We start from the raw sequence: 18,072 nt of genomic DNA on the forward strand, positions 1-18,072 counted from the left end.
ACAGTGTATTATATAGCTCTTATAGCTTCTTATTTTGCATGTTATTTTTTTCTAGTATTACATTGTTATTGATTACTGCATTGTTGGGTTTTGAGTTAGCAAGAAAGGCATTTCACTGTACTTGTGCATGGGACATTAAAACTTGAAACTTCTGTTACTGACATCATCATTATCATCAACATCACCATCATCATCCTCCTTGTCATCATTATCTTACTATATTGCACTTGATTATAGAAAATAATAATAGAATATAAAAAATATCCATGTGATGAACAACGCACAACTGCCTCAAATACATTGTTTTATTTTGATATGTGTAGCGTAAAATAAGTATTAATATCAAAGGAATATTAATGTAATGGAAAGGAGTGTAATCCTGATTGTGAGAATGTCTACTCTCTCTGTACTGGCCTTTTGTATCATAATCTTTTGAAGCAATCCCAGAGGTTCAATTAGAAACCATTGCTCAGGGTGCTGATCTGTTGTGAGGTTTGAGTGGTTGTCTGTGCCTCACAAATACACAGAAAACCTCCTTGAAGGGAAAACCAATGCATTTAAAGTTTTTTTTTAAATTACAAACAATGCAGGCCTATTTTTCCAGATCACAGTTCTATGATTGCTGTATAGGCCTGTCTATCGATGTTGGTGCAAAGTATAGGCCTAAATGCATGTACACTGAGTATACCAAAGATTAGGAACACCTTCCTAACCTTTGCCCGCAGAACAGCCTCAATTTGTCAGGGCATGGACTCTACAAGGTTTCGAAAGCGTTCCACAGGGATGCTGGCCCATGTTGACTCCAATGCTTCCCACAATTGTGTCAAGTTGGCTGGATGTCCTTTGGGTGGTGGACCATTCTTCATACACACAGGAAACTGTTGAGCGTGAAAACCCCAGCAGCATTGCGGTTCTTGACGTAAACCGGTGCACCTGGCACCTACTACTATACCCCGTTCAAAGGCACTTACATTTGTTGTCTTCCTGACTCACCCTCTGAATTGCACACATACACAATCCATGTCTAAATTGTCTTAAGGCTTAAAAATCCTTCTTTAACCTGTCTCCTCCCCTTCAGCTACACTGATTGAAGTGGATTTAACAAGTGACATCAATAAGGGATCATAGCTGTCACCTGGATTCATCTGGTCAGTCTATGTCATGGAAAGAGCAGGTGTTCAATCTACACACAATTCCCCATAATGATAAAGCAAAAACTGTTTTGTAGACATCAATTTATAAAACATCAAAAACTGAAATATCATATTTATATAAGTATTCAGACCCTTTAATCAGTATTTTTTTGAAGCACCTTTGGCAGCGATTACAGCCTCAAGTCTTCTTAGGTATGACGCTACAAGCTTGGCACACCTGTATTTGGGGAGTTTCTCCCATTCTTCTCTGCAGATCCTCTCAAGCCCTGTCAGGATGGATAGGGAGCGTCGCTGCACAGCTATTTCCAGGTCTCTCCAGAGATGTTTGATCGGGTTCAAGTCCGGGCTCTGGCTGGGCCACTCAAGGACATTCAGAGACTTGTCTCGAAGCCCCTCCTGCGTTGTGTTGGCTGTGTGCTTAGGGTCGTTGTCCTGTTGGAAGGTGAACCTTCGCCCCAGTCTGAGGTCCTAAGCGCTCTGGAGCATGTTTCCATCAAGGATCTCTCTGTACTTTGCTCTGTTCATCTTTGCCTCGATCCTGACTAGTCTCCCAGTCCCAGCCGCTGAAAAACATCCCCACAGCATGATGCTGCCATCACCATGCTTCACCGTAGGGATGGTGCCAGGTTTCCTCCAGACATTCAGACCAAAAAGTTAAATTTTGGTTTCATCAGACCAGAGAATCTTGTTTCTCAAGGTCTGAGAGTCTTTAGGTGCCCTTTGGCAAACTCCAAGTGGGCTGTCATGTGCCTGTTACTGAGAAGTGGCTTCCGTCTGGCCACTCTACCATAAAGGCCTGATTGGTGGAGTGCTGCAGAGATGGTTGTCCTTCTGGAAGGTTCTCCCATCTCCACAGAGGAACTCTAGAGCTCTGTAAGAGTGACCATCGGTTTCTTGGTCACCTCCCTGACCAAGGCCCTTCTCCTCGATTGCTCAGTTTGGCCGGGCGGCCAGCTCTAGGAAGAGTCTTGGTGGTTCCAAACTTCTTCCATTTAAGAATGATGAAGGCCACTGTGTTCTTGGGGACCTTCAATGTTGCAGACATTTTTTGGTACCCTTCCCCAGATCTGTCCCTCGACAAAATCCTGTCTCAGAGCTCTACGGACAATTCCTTCGACCTCATGGCTTGGTTTTTGCTCTGACATGCACTGTCAACAGTGGGACCTTATATAGACAGGTGTGTGCCTTTCCAAATCATGTCCAACCAATTGAATTTACCACAGGTGGACTCCAATCAAGTTGTAGAAACATCTCAAGGATGATCATTGGAAACAGGATGCACCTGAGCTCAATTTCAAGTCTCATACCAAAGGGTCTGAATACTTATGTAAATTAGGTATTTCTGTTTTTATTTTACATAAATTTGCAAACATTTCTACAAACCTGTTTTCACTTTGTCATTATGGGGTATTGTGTGTAGATTGCTGAGGATTTTTTTTTTAATTTAATCAATTTGAAAATAAGGCAGTAATGTAACAAAATGTGGAAAAAGTCAATGGGCCTGAATACTTTCTGAAGGCACTGTATATTAAGCTGAATCTATTTTAATTTCTGTTTGATTATCTTGACAAATCAAAAGATGCCCTTCAGTTATAGGAAATTACATTCACATGGCTATTTTTCTTTCAACACCACAGCCTTGAAAGGACATTTTCACAAACCTCATTTTCACGTGACATGAGGGAAACCACGGGAAGATGTGTAGCACATGACAGAAGAAAACGTTTTGTTTTGCTGGTAAGAGAGAGTCTGAGGTGAGTAGGCTATGGTAGCCTACTTCCACAACATTAACAAGAGGCTATTCTTATCCATCCCTTCACCGACCATTTTGAGTGTGTAGTATCATAGCTATCGGCAAATGAATACATTTCCAATCTTATGTATGGTCTCCCTAGTCGGTCAGATGCACGGGGTTCTTGACATGGCCGCTGTCGATGCCCCTGCTGCAACGGAGGCCTCTGCTCATATTTGTCAAGGTCAATTAATGAATGCAGTCAAAGGCTGGCTGAATCCTAACACTCCCGCTGGGCACATACATTTTACAGAAAACACATTAAAGGACATGATTTGATGTCCTCCAATTAAAATAATTTCGATTTTTTTTCTAAATGTCAGTCTAGCCAGGTGTGTGTCACGCCCTTTCTCATCACCCCATATCCTAGCCGATAGCATATACAACAATCATTGGGCTAATTATCACTTGATTATTTTAATGTAGGCAATAATAATGTCCTTATTTATCCATGATGGACACCTTGGTATCATCTCTCTCATAAGGAATGGAGGCGAGCCCTGCATGCAATCTAGCGCTCAGCTCAAGGGACGGAGTGGCGAACTGCTGCACCTTTAAGGCAATGAAGAAGAAAAGCGGCCGCGGAGGAGGAGGCGAGAGTTAATCCATAACGCTCTGAGCCAGGGAAGGTTAGCGCAGAACCCAGTGTGATTTGAACGGCTGCGGGAAGATGCGTGTGCTTGTTGCTTGCTGGATGGAGAGAGGCGGTGAAAAGGGAATGAGTTTTCAGTACAGCTAACTATTGCTTCCTGCTTAAAAATGCATACCTAATTTTTTATCAGTTCCAACTTTATGCATTATTTTCACTGGAAACTTTTTTGTCTCTTTATTTATTCATAGTGTTTTCTTTCATTTGTAGACTAATTCGAATTGTTTTAACTTAATTCTTTATTTTCTTTGGATTTTCCATTTGGGAATTCCACCTGTGCATATTGCGCTTGTCCCTCCTCGTGTCGTATGCGTCTTCAGACTCCAGTCTCCGCTCTGACTCAGAAGCACTCACCTGGACCGGAGCTCAAGGAGGCGAGACCCACATGTACCCCGCAGAGCATCGCGCCCAGACGCGGGGAAGGCTGCACTAAGGCACGGCGTGGCCACTTCAAGAGAGACGTACAGTTGGAACTCAGCTCTTACTATAAGACAATCACCAGAAGCTCATACCTCCTCTTCCCAACGCGAAGAGAGCGGGAGAGAGAGAGAGAGAGAGAGAGAGAGAGAGAGAGAGAGAGAGAGAGAGAGAGAGAGAGAGAGAGAGAGAGAGAGAGAGAGAGAGAGAGAGAGAGAGACTGATTTGTACAGACCGTCGTCCATTGCAATTGGCACATTGAAGAAATATAAAGAAAACCCAAGGAAGAAAGTGTGTGGAGTGAAAAAAAGAAAAAGCATAGCTTGGATATTGAACGGAGCGGGGCATGTGGATATTGGCTATCATCTTTTTCCAGTGCATCTTGAATGGTGAGTTGTGCTATTTAAAACGAACTTCATTAAAGACATGCTCTGGAAATGTTAATTTAATATTAATTTACCTCTGAGCAAAACTTACCAGATATAGCCTATCTTGATTATTTGCAGAATAATATTATTTATTTTGTGGTAAAATGATATAGTCAATAGTTGTTGCTATGTCCTGAGAGCCCAATTGGAGAGCGGTTGGATTGGGCAGCAGCAGCAGTGCTGGCTGAGCTGAGCCTGCCAGTCACATCCCGGTTAATTTGGCTACCTAATACCTATAGTTTGATACTATATGAAAACACTGATTTAAAAACACTGAATAAAAACTAGACTCTACTTTGTTCTTTGGGGCGATTAACGTAATATTTTATAGTAAGACATTTCTAGAATAGTGTAAAAGTAAGACATTTCTAGAATAGTGTAACAGTGCATAGGCTACAGTATATGGCGATGGCTTGATATGAAAATATGAACTAAATGCTGGTATCATTTTGATACATTTTGCAGGTTACACTTCAATAATAAGTAACCTTATTTCAATTTCGTCTAATTGTACTTCATGCCCATATTTGTATCTAATTATATTGAGTGAGATTGTATATTTTGATGAAATTTGTTTTTGGGGAAGGGTAACTTCATGTTTAAAGTAATATCAGAATTTGTTTTATTTTAATCATTTCCAATTAGTAATTATCGTAGCTCATTTGCATATTTACATCAATACAATTACTAATTCTATATATTCATTCATAAAAGCATTATCACATGTGAATTACACTTAAATAGTGTGCCACTTAATTGTGACAATAAAATGCAATGATTTCCCCTAGGCACATAGGGTATATAGATTTTTTTATAGGGTTTTCATTGGGGAAAAAACATGCTTATTTGCTATGGGAAATGTAATAGGCCAATTAATGTTTTATATAAGAATACAATTTAGTAAAATATTCCATTGATTAACTGAATTAATCTGTGCATCTTTATTTCTATAAAATCAGAAGGTATCCTGTGAGATAATACTGAAAAACTCGGTTTTATGCTGTCTTTTTTTATGGCATTACACCCACCATATTAGAAGTACAAACATGGAGGCATCAGGATAAAAAAAAAATGTTGAGGCAAGCCCCTTATCGCCCCTTTTCCCTGTGTTCCCCCTGAAACAGTTTAACACACTCCTTTTGTGTTACACAATGCAAAGGTGATTGGCCTGTAATTCCTACAAAATATGGATTTGATAAGAGGCAAATGTGCTTTTGGTTTCGGCTGCCTGAACGCTTAGCGAATTCAAGAAGGGTGTGTGTGAGAGAGAGTGGGGTGGGGGTGGGGGGAGAAGGAGGTTGAGGAGGACAAGGGGTTGGGGGTGTTTGTGGGGGTGGGGGGTGGGAGGGGGGTAGAAAGAATCCAGAGACAAATTGGGACATTTAGAGGATATTTTTAAAGATGGATGGATGGAGTGGGGGTTAAAATGAAAAGTGGACAGATGCATGTAAACTGAGGGGAGAGAGATGCGTCAACCAAAGATGACAAGAAAACCATTTTGTGGCAATGCTGAAGGGCTGAATGAGGTAGTGGTTTGCCACAGAAAATACAGTGAGGCAGTGAGGGACGTATACAAATGCATTTTAACACAACTGAGGCGGGACTGACTGGTTCTAGAGAGAGCACCTGTTCCATAGTATGATGTCCATTTCTAATATCAATCCATTATGTGCTACAATAAACCCTTGTGTGAGCTGAGAGCACTATCTCTCTCTTAGCTTTTGAACAGCTTCACATGGTGTGTTTTGACCATGCAGGCTTCGGCGTTGTAAAATGGCTGCTCCTGAAGCGTTCAGCATGGAAACTTTGAATGAAAACACCACTGTGGATATGATGCATGCAGCGTCTATGGCTGATGTTGATGCTCTGTGTTTTGTTGATAGATTAAGTTTATGTAAGAGTCACCTTGTCAATGAGGTTGTTGAAATGATTGTTTTTTGGGCAGAAGTTGCATACAATAATATACAATACAATATTATTTCAATTTATATGCTTCTTTCTTTCAAAATTACGATTTTTTAAATCAATAAATAATAGATATGACTGATAGGTCATAGATTGAAAATGTCTTATACTGCAGTGTTGCTTATGATATCAGGCTACTTTGCATATTGCTCTATTTCTTCCTGATTTGTATTTTTTGGAATGTCCAACCAGCATCCACATCACCAGCACTATCCTATACTAGAATAGCACAATGTGTAGCCTAGCTCTTCTGGGCAGAGAGAGAGAGAGCCGGAGAGTGATAGAGATTGGATTCCAGAAATAACGGCTTTTAGGGTTTTGGTCTAGCAGCACATGCTCCTGAGGTGGTCTCTATGGAAACGTGGATAATGAGTGTTGGCGCAGTGTGGGCTGGGTCTGAGCAAGGCCACACTCTGTGCAGGTGACCCCGGAAGTGCTTCCCCACAGATTAGACCTGTCACTCCTGCAGCTCTATGATATTATTGTAGATAGAGAGAGGAGATGTGAAGGTTATTATTGCATGTTTTAAAGATGTTATTCTGGTGGAAGTTGTCCGTCATTCTGATACATTATTCCCAGGTTTCTGTTATTTTTCCAGGACTGGCTACCGCAATCAGTAATAGTTTGGTTTTTTGTCTATGTCTATTTGTTTGGTTTAGATCTTGTATTAGATTGTGTATTTATAGTATTTGAGTTATGCAAAGGTATGGAGCAATTTATTAACAAGTTGTTATATCATGTTTTCTTTTTTTAGCTACAGCCTGACATTTGACAATGTAAATCTGGAGAATCTATAGGGCTCTTTCTGTTGCATATATTTGCTGCTTTCCATTTTCAAGACTGAGGTGCAAACTCATCTTGTCTGTGGATACAATTTGCAATCATAAACAATTCACAGTTGCAACGAGTAAAAAGCATTGTAGTGTTGATGTCAATGACACTTTTCCAGTGCTGTTGCATCAGTATTAAATGTAATGGGAACAACATATCTATCCATGGAGAGACAGACTGGGGAAATGGCATAATGTTGTTTTTGCTCAGCAATGCCAGGGGGCAAATATGACACATGCTCAATTGGACACTAATAAGCAGTGCAAATATACAACAATGCTCCTCAATTGGCACTCAGTATCACTGTGTGTGTGTGTGTGTGTGTTTGTGTGGGGGGGCGGCGAGGGAGGGGGGGATATTTGTCCCCTACCTCAGCTAATCCAAACATGAACCATCTCAGTGTGGATTCACCCTACCACCTTTCAGACAGACAGTAGTGTTTTGTCATCAGAACAGAACCAAATTGTGTCTTTCCTCTTATTCAAACACACATTCAGTAGTAAGACTTCCAATGTGGAAAATACCTTAATCTATGCTGGCCTACAAGAGGATTCCTATTTAGAAGATTAAAGCTATCCTAGGCCTGGCATCTGAATAGCTGTCACTATCAGTTAGACTGCTCGTTTAGAACAGGAATAGCCCAGGGAACCAGGCTACAGGATTAACCTTGATAAAGCTGTCATGACCACAGAGATTTGAATCAACCCGTCTGGGAGATCTCCACAGAGAGACCAAGGTTTGGTGTGATCATAGCAGACATCTTGACTTAGTAATTGGGTGCTGTGTTTTTGTCATTGTAAATGGGGGCAAGTGAGTGGAAGAAAATGGCAATTATATTTAGAATGTACAGTGATTATACAAAACATTAAGAACACCTGCTCTTTCCATGACATACACTGACCAGGTGAATCCAGGTGAAAGCTATTATACCTTTTTGATGTCACTTGTTAAATGCACTTCAATCAGTGTAGATGAAGGGGTGGAGACAGGTTAAAGAAGGATTTTTAAGCCTTGAGACAATTGAGACATGGAATGTGTATGTGTGCCATTCAGAGGGTGAATGAGCAAACCAAAATATTTAAGTGCCTTTAAATGGGGTATGGTAGTAGGTGCCAGGCACACTGGTTTGTGTCAAGAACTGCAACGCTGCTGAGTTTTTCACGCTCAACAGTTTCCTGTGTGTATCAAGAATGGTCCACCACCCAAAGGACATCCAACCAACTTTACACATTTGTGGGAAGCATTGGAGTCAACATGGGCCAGCATCCCTGTGGAACGCTTTTGGCCCCCCCCCACGTACACTCAGTGTACGTGCCAATGATGGATGTAATTTATCACAAAATGCAGGAATATCTACACACATATCCCCACACAGATCCTAATTGTGTTGAATCCCACTGTACAGATTTAAAAAAATTATATCAAGTTACTGTATTTCTTTCTAGTCATTGTTTCAAATATCAAAGATCAACAAACCTGCACTCCAACCGCCATCTGTGCAACTCATAGATTTGATTTGGGGTCTTCTCTCTTTTCTAAATGTCACCTTATGAAAGACAGTGAACAGTTTGTAAATAAACAGTTATTATTGTATTATCATTTTTATTTAACTAGTAAAAACAGAAGACAACATTGTTTGGAGGTCATGTTCAGGCCAGTGGGAAACTGGCTGTTGGTGTCCTTTGGTATATATCTGTCAGTTCACATATAACCAAGCCTGTATGACAGAGCCACAGCAACAAACACACATGCACAAATGTAAAGTGAAATTTGATAATACTCCTACAACAGCAAAACATTTTATCTAAAAATGACCTAATAGATAAATACCAACAGCACTATAAAATAAAGCCTTACAAAATACATTCTTCCCATAAAAATCTGCATATGGCAAGTATTTGCAATATCTTAAACATTGTGCAAGATGGATGTCATGACATCTCCTAACATATCCCTGAGCTTGGAGTTGGCTGTTACATCCAGAACAGACTGAACCATATGGTAATGTGTGCACATTGAAATGTCAACTGTTTTATTTAACCCAGGCCAGAATGCTTAAGGAGATGATGGTGTGCAACTAAGCATAGAGAGCGATAGAGAGAGAGAGAGAGAATGAGTCAGCATGTGTTACACACTGGTATCTGAAACACTGTAAGGAAGTTAACTATTACACAAGGGCAAGTTCCCACATGCACACACACACAGGTTCTTCCAGGTAGGTGGTGTTTTATATCTGTGAATGAATAAAACAACAGTAGTTAGTAGATAGCCTACGTCGTTTGTTTTCCACTTAGATGGCATGCTAGTGTTTCCATGTTAAAGTGGGGCAGTAGGCTAATGCCCTGACCCTTCAGGAAGGCAGGAGCTGATCTAAATGTGGCACAGCTAGCCTACAAGTGTAGATACTGTGGGCCCTACTGTATATTCACAAGACAAGTGTCCTACATTTGACTGTTGTACCGTGCAGCTTGTATTTCTCAGAACTAACAGTTTGTCAATGTTGTATGAGATTTTATCTAGCGAAAGGGAATGATTGCCTTGTTCATAGGCCCTATTTTACCTTTGAGATACAGCATACCCCTTCAGCTACAATATCACAGGATGAGTTATTTCGACTTTAGAGGGTATGTTATGTACCATGTCAGGTCAAAAAGGAACTGGTGCTGAAGCCAACACACACACATAGCCTACAGTATACTGTAGACTTGGCCTTGGACATTTAATTCATATATCCATAATCCATCTTGAGCAGCATGAGCATCAGTTGACATATAAAGTTTCCGGCTAAAGTCATGATTTGTTCTCACATGCTCACTCTTGCCCTCTTGCACTATACTATAGACTTATCTGCTATTTTGAACAAGCATTAGAACAACAATGCCAACAGTCCTTCCTGAGATAAGGGCTGTGCCCGGGTTGCCAGATCTGGACACAGGGGTTGCCAGGCGAAGCGGTTCCTGCCTGGTGGGTTTCTGTATGTAATGTGGTGCACATACACACACACTGCAAAGCTATTTTTGGGAGAATGTTTTTAAAGGCTGTCACAGGGGTAATGGAAGGAGTCCAAATGACCTCTACAGAAAGACTCAGGCTTTGGGGTTTTCTGCACACACACATGCTCACACCAGGTCAGGCTCATTTATAACACAATGGACAGGTATCCCGCCGTGCAAAATTGATTGATCTCCTGAGTTGGGAGGCAGGTGAGGTGGCTTATGCATCTACACAGAACACACTCTTATTTTAATGTAGGTGAATAACATTAGAGTTGGTAACATGAATACAATATATTACAATACAATGCAGCTCATTAAAGACAATGTTATACATTTTTGTCTTATTGCACCAATATTATGGAAAAAGCAAAAAGGCTGTGTGGCCAGTTTGGATGATTTTTGTCAAATGTTTCAATTGTCTTCAGTCAATAGAAATGCTTCTAACAAAAGAGCTATATAAAAACGTTTGTAAAGGAGGGACAGTCACAGGACACATTTTTTATTAATTTTTTTATCTTATGAGTATAACGCATTAAATTAGCAAATTTAAATAAATCCAATTAAAACTAAGCAACACACAAGATCAGTGTGTTTTATTGTTTCAGTGTGTAAAGTGGTGCCTGTTTGTCTTATTCAGCCAATGATTGTTAGCTGCTCGGCTGACTATTAGATGTGTTTGAGGCACATATGACAAGCCCTGGTTAGTATAAAAAAACAGCACAATTTCTGTAGCCAGAAATGTGTAACATTTTCAAAGATTCTCTACAAATGTCTCATTAAAGTGTTGCTAGCCCCGGGTCCATTCTGTTTCAGTCTCTGCTCTATCAGGCCTTCCCCAGAAGTGATTATGCTAATTGCTGTTTGATCAGATGATTAAATTATAATTTGATTAATCCTGAGCACTAAACGGTCTGAATACGTTTATGTCTGCTTGGTAGCACGGCTTTGCAGAGCTAACGTCTCCTTTCACTACGTAAGCAGACGTGACGAAGGAAGGGATGACCAGAGAATGACTGAGACACACCATCCAGATAGAAAGAAACATTATTTTTTATTTAGATTGCATTTATTCAGATAAGTTAACCAAAAATGTAAATTGTCTTAATGTATATCACATTAAGCCAATACAAAATGCAGGTGTCCCAGTCAGAGAACACCTGAAATTGTAAATAAATATTAGTGTAGCCTATTTTTGCAGTGAGTAGAGTACAGTATTGCTGTCATCATTGTCCTAGTGATTTTTCTGCCAGTCTTGTGTACTGTACCCTCAGTGTCCATCACAATGATTTATATTGTTGTGAGATAGGGTCCTGTTGGTAATATCACTGACTAATGAGGACAGTGTCCTGTGTGTCCCCTAGTGTCCACCCCTCCTGTTGGGGACAAATGCAGGTGTTCTCTGACCGGGACACCTGCATTTTTGAAGGGCAGGTTCCAATGCTTGGTCACACACACACACACACACACACACACACACACACACACACACACACACACACACACACACACACACACACACACACACACACACACACACACACACACACACACACACACAGAAAGCAGGCTCCCACTGTCGTATTAGAGAGGACTCTGCTGCAGTATGCTTACTCAAAATGTTGTAGCCCTGCCTGTGAAGCAAGTGGAGAGGGTGGGGGAGAGGGAGGGGTAGAAAGGAGAGGGAGGGTAGAGAGAGAAGGGCATGTTTCCTGAAGCATCAGAGAATGGCTGTGAGCGGGAGGGAAAGCAATGATGTCTAGTCATCTGACCCACAATCCCTTTTAACCCCAGGACTTTGATTTGCCCTATTCTAGTGTCAGCCTCTAGCTACTATGGCTAACTGTTTATAGCTTTTTGTTTCTGTGGCTGCTCATTACTTTAACAACAAAAAGATGCAGATACTATATTTGTAATGTTTAATAAATTATTCCTGTACACCTTTTTGTTGTTTCTGTGGCTGCCTGTTTTGAGGACGCCATATTTAATTGACAACAATATAAAAAGAGGCAGCTACTATACAGTACCTGTAAGGTTTACCATCAATACATTTTTTCCATAACCCCAAACTTGAATTGAAAAGGAGATGTGTCTCCCTGATACATTTAACCATTGATGGTCAATTAATGCTCAATGTGATTATCTGTCAGCTGCTTGCATCTACTCCCCCAGCTGAAGCCTTGGTGCTGCACACCATGTGAATGTTCTTAAGGATGTCTGTTATGTCATCCAGCCTCTTCTATTCCACCTAATCTCCCTGTTCATCCCTACCTGCTGGATCCAATATCCTATAGGACCTATAGCATTAATCTCACCTGATCTCTCTGCACCAATCAGACACGCATGCTCATATTGACTGGCCTATCATAGGCATGTTTGTCAGACTGTCCTTTGAGTCTTGTCCTATAAGAGAATTGTTAGTCACTTTCGTATCCAGATACTCATAGCTTTTGGGATGGGGTTTGTGATGGTTTGTGATGACTTCTTTTGATCTGACTCTGTCAGTCTTTTACCCTGAGGGAGACTCATGTCAACAAAACAAGCTCTGATTCATACTTTGAACTGGAAGAGATGCACAATCACAGTTGTCATTAAACATTCTCTACAGTCTACTTTGGAAACTTTTTTCCAAATAATGTCATTACGAATGTTGTCAGATGAAGAATTATAAATGTTTTTTATAAGGCGACATGACCGATTTACAGGCTCCTAACCAATTGTGCTATTTTGTGTGTTTTTTTTGCATTGTTTGTAACTTATTTTGTACATAATGTTTCTGCTACTGTCTCTTATGACCGAAAAGAGCTTCTGGATATCAGAACAGTGATTACTCACCTCGACCTGGACAAATATTTTTTATTTAATGAGTCTGACACGAAGGATATACTGTTGTTCCCGGACCAGGCCCAAATCCTTGTCATTCGCATGAAGAAAAGACAGAGATACAGAGGGAGCAGATCCGGGTGCCTTGTGAGAATTCGTCTGCGAGTGTGTAACCCTCTTCTACCATCCGTTCTATTGGCCGACGTGCAATCACTGGAAGATAAACTGGATGAGCTCCATTCGAAAACTATCCTACCAACGGGACAGTAAAAACTGTAATATCTTATGTTTCACCGAGTCATGGCTGAACGACGACACAGATAATATACAGTTGGCTGGGTTTTCCATGCATCAGCAAGACAGAACAGCGACCTCCGGTAAGGCGAGGGGTGGTGGTGTGTGTCTATCTGTCAATAACAGCTGGTGCGGGATGTCTAATATTAAGGAAGTCTCGAGGTTTTGCTCGCCTGAGGTAGAGTACCTCATGATAAGATGTAGACCACACTACCTACCAAGAGAGTTTTCATCTATATTTTTCATAGCTGTCTATTTACCACCACAAACCGATTCTGGCACTAAGACCGCACTCAACGAGCTGTATAAGGCCATAAGCAAACAAGAAAGTGCTCAACAAGAAGCGGTGCTCCTAGTGGCCGGGGACTTTAATACAGGCAAACTTAAATCCGTTTTACCTAATTTTTACCAGCATGTCACATGTGCAACCAGAGGGAAAAAAACTCTAGACCACATTTACTCCACACACAGAAACGCATACAAAGCTCTCCCTCGCCCTCCATTTGGCAAATCTGACCATAATTCTATCCTCCTGATTCCTGCTTACAAGCAAAAATTAAACCAGGAAGTACCAGTGACTCGCTCAATACGGAATTGGTCAAATGACACGGATGCTAAGCTACAGGACTATTTTGCTAGCACAGACTGGAATATGTTCCGAGATTCATCCAATGGCACTGAGGAGTATACCACCTCAGTCACCGGCTTCATCAATAAATGCATTGACGACGTCGTCCCCACAGTGACCGTACGTACATATCACAACCAGAAGCCATGGATTACAGGCAACATCCGCACCAAGCTAAAGGCTAGAGCTGCCGCTTTCAAGGAGAGGGACACTAATCTGGATGCTTATAAGTTATCCCGCTATATACCCTCAGATAAACCATAAAAAAAGCTAAGCGTCAATACAGGACTAAGATTGAATCCTACTACACCGGCTCTGACGCTTGTCGGATGTGGCAGGGCTTGCAAACTATTATGGACTATAAAGGGAAACCCAGCCGCAAGCTGCCCAGTGACGTGAGCCTACCAGACAGGCTAAATGCCTTTTATGCTCGCTTCGAGGCAAGCAACACTGAAGCATGCAGGAGAGCACCAGCTGTTCCGGATGACTGTGTGATCGTGCTCTCCTTAGCCGATGTGAGCAAGACCTTTAAACAGGTCAACTTTCACAAGGCCACGAGGCCAGATGGATTATGAGGACATGTACTCAGAGCATATGTGCACCAACTGGCAAGTGTCTTCACTGACATTTTCAACATCTCCCTGACCATTGCCTTTAAATTGTTTCACTGTGTCTCTGAATACCTCTCTACTACCGTGACATCATCATATCTGATCGAATCCAGTTTGATAGAGACGTCCCCTTCTTGGAAATGGGACTGACTGTGTGGCCTCACTGATTACTGTAAGATAATCAGGACTGGAGTATTACTGGTTATGATTGGTTGTTGTTTTGGTATTAGACCAGTGCATGTACAGTTGAAGTCGGAGGTTTACATACACCTAAGCTAAATACATTTAAACTCAGTTTTTCACAATTCCTGACATTTAATCCTAGTAAAATCTCCCTGTCTTAGGTCAGTTAGGATCACCACTTTATTTTAAGAATGTGAAATGTCAGAATAATAGTAGAGAGAATGATTTATTTCAGCTTTATTTCTTTCATCACATTCCCAATGGGTCAGAAGTTTACATACACTCAATTAGTATTTGGTAGCATTGCCTTTAAATTGTTTAATTTGGGTCAAACGTTTCGGGTAGACTTCCACAAGCTTCCCACAATATGTTGGATGAATTTTGGCCCATTCCTCCTGACAGAGCCGGTGTAACTGAGTCAGGTTTGTAGGCCATCTATTTTGTGAAGTGCACCAGTCCCTCCTGCAGCAAAGCACCCCCACAGCATGATGCTGCCACCCCCCGTGCCTCACGGTTGGGATGGTGTTCTTCGGCCTGCATGTACCCTCTTTTTCCTCCAAACATAACAATGGTCATTATGGCTAAACAGTTCTATTTTTGTTTCATCAGACCAGAGGACATTTCTCCAAAAAGTACGATCTTTGTCCCCATGTGCAGTTGCAAACCGTAGTCTGGCTTTTTTATGGCGGTTTTGGAGCAGTGGCTTCTTCCTTGCTGAGCGGCCTTTCAGGTTATGTCGATATAGGACTCGTTTTACTGTGGATATAGATACATTTATACCTGTTTCCTCCAGCATCTTCACAAGGTCCTTTGCTGTTGTTCTGGGATTGATTTGCACTTAGTACGTTCATCTCTAGGAGACAAAACGCGTCTCCTTCCTGAGCGGTATGACGGCTGCGTGGTCCCATGGTGTTTAGAGTTGCGTACTATTGTTTGTACAGATGAACTTGGTACTTTCAGGCGTTTGGAAATTGCTCCCAAGGATGAACCAGACTTGTGGAGGTCAACAATTTCTTTTCTGAGGTCTTGGCTGATTTCTTTTGATTTTCCCATGATGTCAAGCAAAGACGCACTTAGTTTGAAGGTAGGCCTTGAAATACATATACAGGTACACCTCCAATTGATTCAAATGATGTCAATTAGCCTATCAGAAGCTTCTAAAGCCATGACATCATTTTCTGGAATTTGCCAAGCTGTTTAAAGGCACAGTCAACTTAGTGTATGTAAACTTCTGACCCACTGGAATTGTGATACAGTGAATTATAAGTTAAATAATCTGTCTGTAAACAATTGTTGGAAAAATTACTTGTGTCATGCACAAAGTAGATGTCCTAACCGACTTGCCAAAACTATAGTTTGTAAACAAGAAATTTGTTGAGTGGTTGAAAAACAAGTTTTAATGACTCCAACCTAAGTGTATGTACATTTCCGACTTCAACTGTACATGTTTCAAGCAGACCACCATTGTCCCTGTGCCCAACGAACACGAAGGTATCCTGCCTAAATGACTACCGCGCCGTAGGACTCACATAGGCAGCCATGAAGTGCTTTGAAAGGCTAGTCATGGCTCACATCAACACCATCATCCCAGAAACCCTTGACCCACTCCAATTCGTATACTGCCCCAACAGATCCACAGATGACGCAATTTCAATTGCACTCCACACTGCCCTTTCCCACCTGGACAAAAGGAAACCTATGTGAGAATGCTGTTCATTGACTACAGCTCAGAGTTCAACACCATAGTGCCCACAAAGCTCATCACTAAGCTAAGGACCCTGGGACTAAACACCTCCTTCTGCAACTGGATCCTGGACTTCCTGACGGGCCGCCCCCAGGTGGTAAGGGTAGGCAACAACACATCTGCCGCGCTGATCCTAAACATGGGGGCCCTCAGGGGAGCTTGCTCATTCCCCACGACACAACGGTGGTAGGCCTGATCACCGACAACGATGGGACAGCCTATACAGAGGAGGTCAGAGACCTGGCAGTGTGGTGCCAAGACAACAACCTCTCCCTCAACGTGAACAAGACAAAGGAGCTGATCGTGGACTACAGGAAAAGGAGGGCCGAACACACCCCCATTCACATCGACGGGGCTGTAGTGGAGCGGGTCGAGAGCTTCAAGTTCCTTCGTGTCCACATCACCAACAAACTATTATGGTCCAAACACACCAAGACAGTCGTGAAGAGGGAACGACAACGCATATTCCCCTTCAGGAGACTGAAAAGATTTGGAATGGTTCCCCAGATCCTCAAAAGGTTCTACAGCTGCACCATCGAGAGCATCCTGACCGGTTGCATCACCAATTGGTATGGCAACTGCTCGGCATCCGACTGTAAGGCGCTACAGAGGGTAGTGAATACGGCCCAGTACATCGCTGGGTCCAAGCTTCCTGCCATCCAGGACATCTATACTAGGCGGTGTCAGAGGAAGGCCCAAAAAAGCATGTAATTGTAAGGTCTAAACCTGTTCTTTTTGGCACGTGACAAATAAAATGTGATTTGTTTATGTGCACGTTCAGCTTCATAGCGGCAGTAGAGGGAGCTCGTTTAGCTGTTAGTAAACAGAGTTCTTCTGTTTCCTCATCATGCCAGCTCTCTGCCACTCTCCCTCCCCTCTCTCTCCCCGTCCTCTCTCTTCTCACTCTTTCTCTCTCTCTCTCTCTCTCTCTCTCTCTCTCTCTCTCTCTCTCTCTCTCTCTCTCTCTCTCTCTCTCACACACACACTCTATCCTCCTCTCTCTCTCTGTCCCTCTCTCTCTCTTTCTCTCTCTCCTCTCAGTGATTCAGACATTAATGTCTCAGTGCTGTAACTGATTAAGACCTAACTGGCATCCCCTCAGGATCTCCTCTCTCCTCACTCCTGTTCCCCGCTCCTGTAAATGAGCATTCAGATGCATCAACTAACCCACTTGAATGAAAAAAAAACAGAAAAAGTGCAAGAACGACCCTCATCTCATCACGCGTCCTCAGGAGGATCCACATCAGAGGAGGATATCATTGGTTTTACATAGCGCTGGAGCAGAGTGCCACTAAGCATGCTGCTCAGTATTATTCATGAGAGCAAATTGGGAGCCGGGGAGTTAGTCGGCAGCATTGGCAGGCAGGCGAGGGCCCTTTCGTTCTTGGGCTGTAGCAACGCGCCTCTTGCCGTGTAAGCCCTGGGGGCAGGAGAGGGAAGGGGGTGTGGGGGTGTGCTTACTCACTGTCACAGGACCCTGTCCCTCCTGAACTCCCCCCTCCCTCTTCTCTCCGGAGGCACTCTGCCTTAATTACCTGCAGCTCCAGTCCTGAGCCCTGA

At 42.2% G+C, this 18,072-nt stretch overlaps 1 protein-coding gene across 4 annotated transcripts in view; it reads left to right on the forward strand.

Annotated features, from left to right (window-relative positions):
* Positions 1 to 3,528: 3,528 nt before the first annotated feature.
* LOC121573597 (Down syndrome cell adhesion molecule homolog) overlaps positions 3,529 to 18,072 on the forward strand; it is a 169,565-nt gene continuing 155,021 nt past the window's right edge. For all 4 annotated transcript variants that reach the window (XM_041885695.2, XM_041885698.2, XM_041885696.2 and 1 more), the window contains exon 1: positions 3,529 to 4,401. In XM_041885695.2, coding sequence (XP_041741629.1) covers positions 4,359 to 4,401 — 43 coding nt within the window. In that variant the 5' untranslated portion in view covers positions 3,529 to 4,358. The remainder of the gene's footprint in view (positions 4,402 to 18,072) is intronic.

This window comes from Coregonus clupeaformis, chromosome 9 (assembly GCF_020615455.1).
Source record: "Coregonus clupeaformis isolate EN_2021a chromosome 9, ASM2061545v1, whole genome shotgun sequence".
Lineage (NCBI taxonomy): Eukaryota > Metazoa > Chordata > Actinopteri > Salmoniformes > Salmonidae > Coregonus > Coregonus clupeaformis.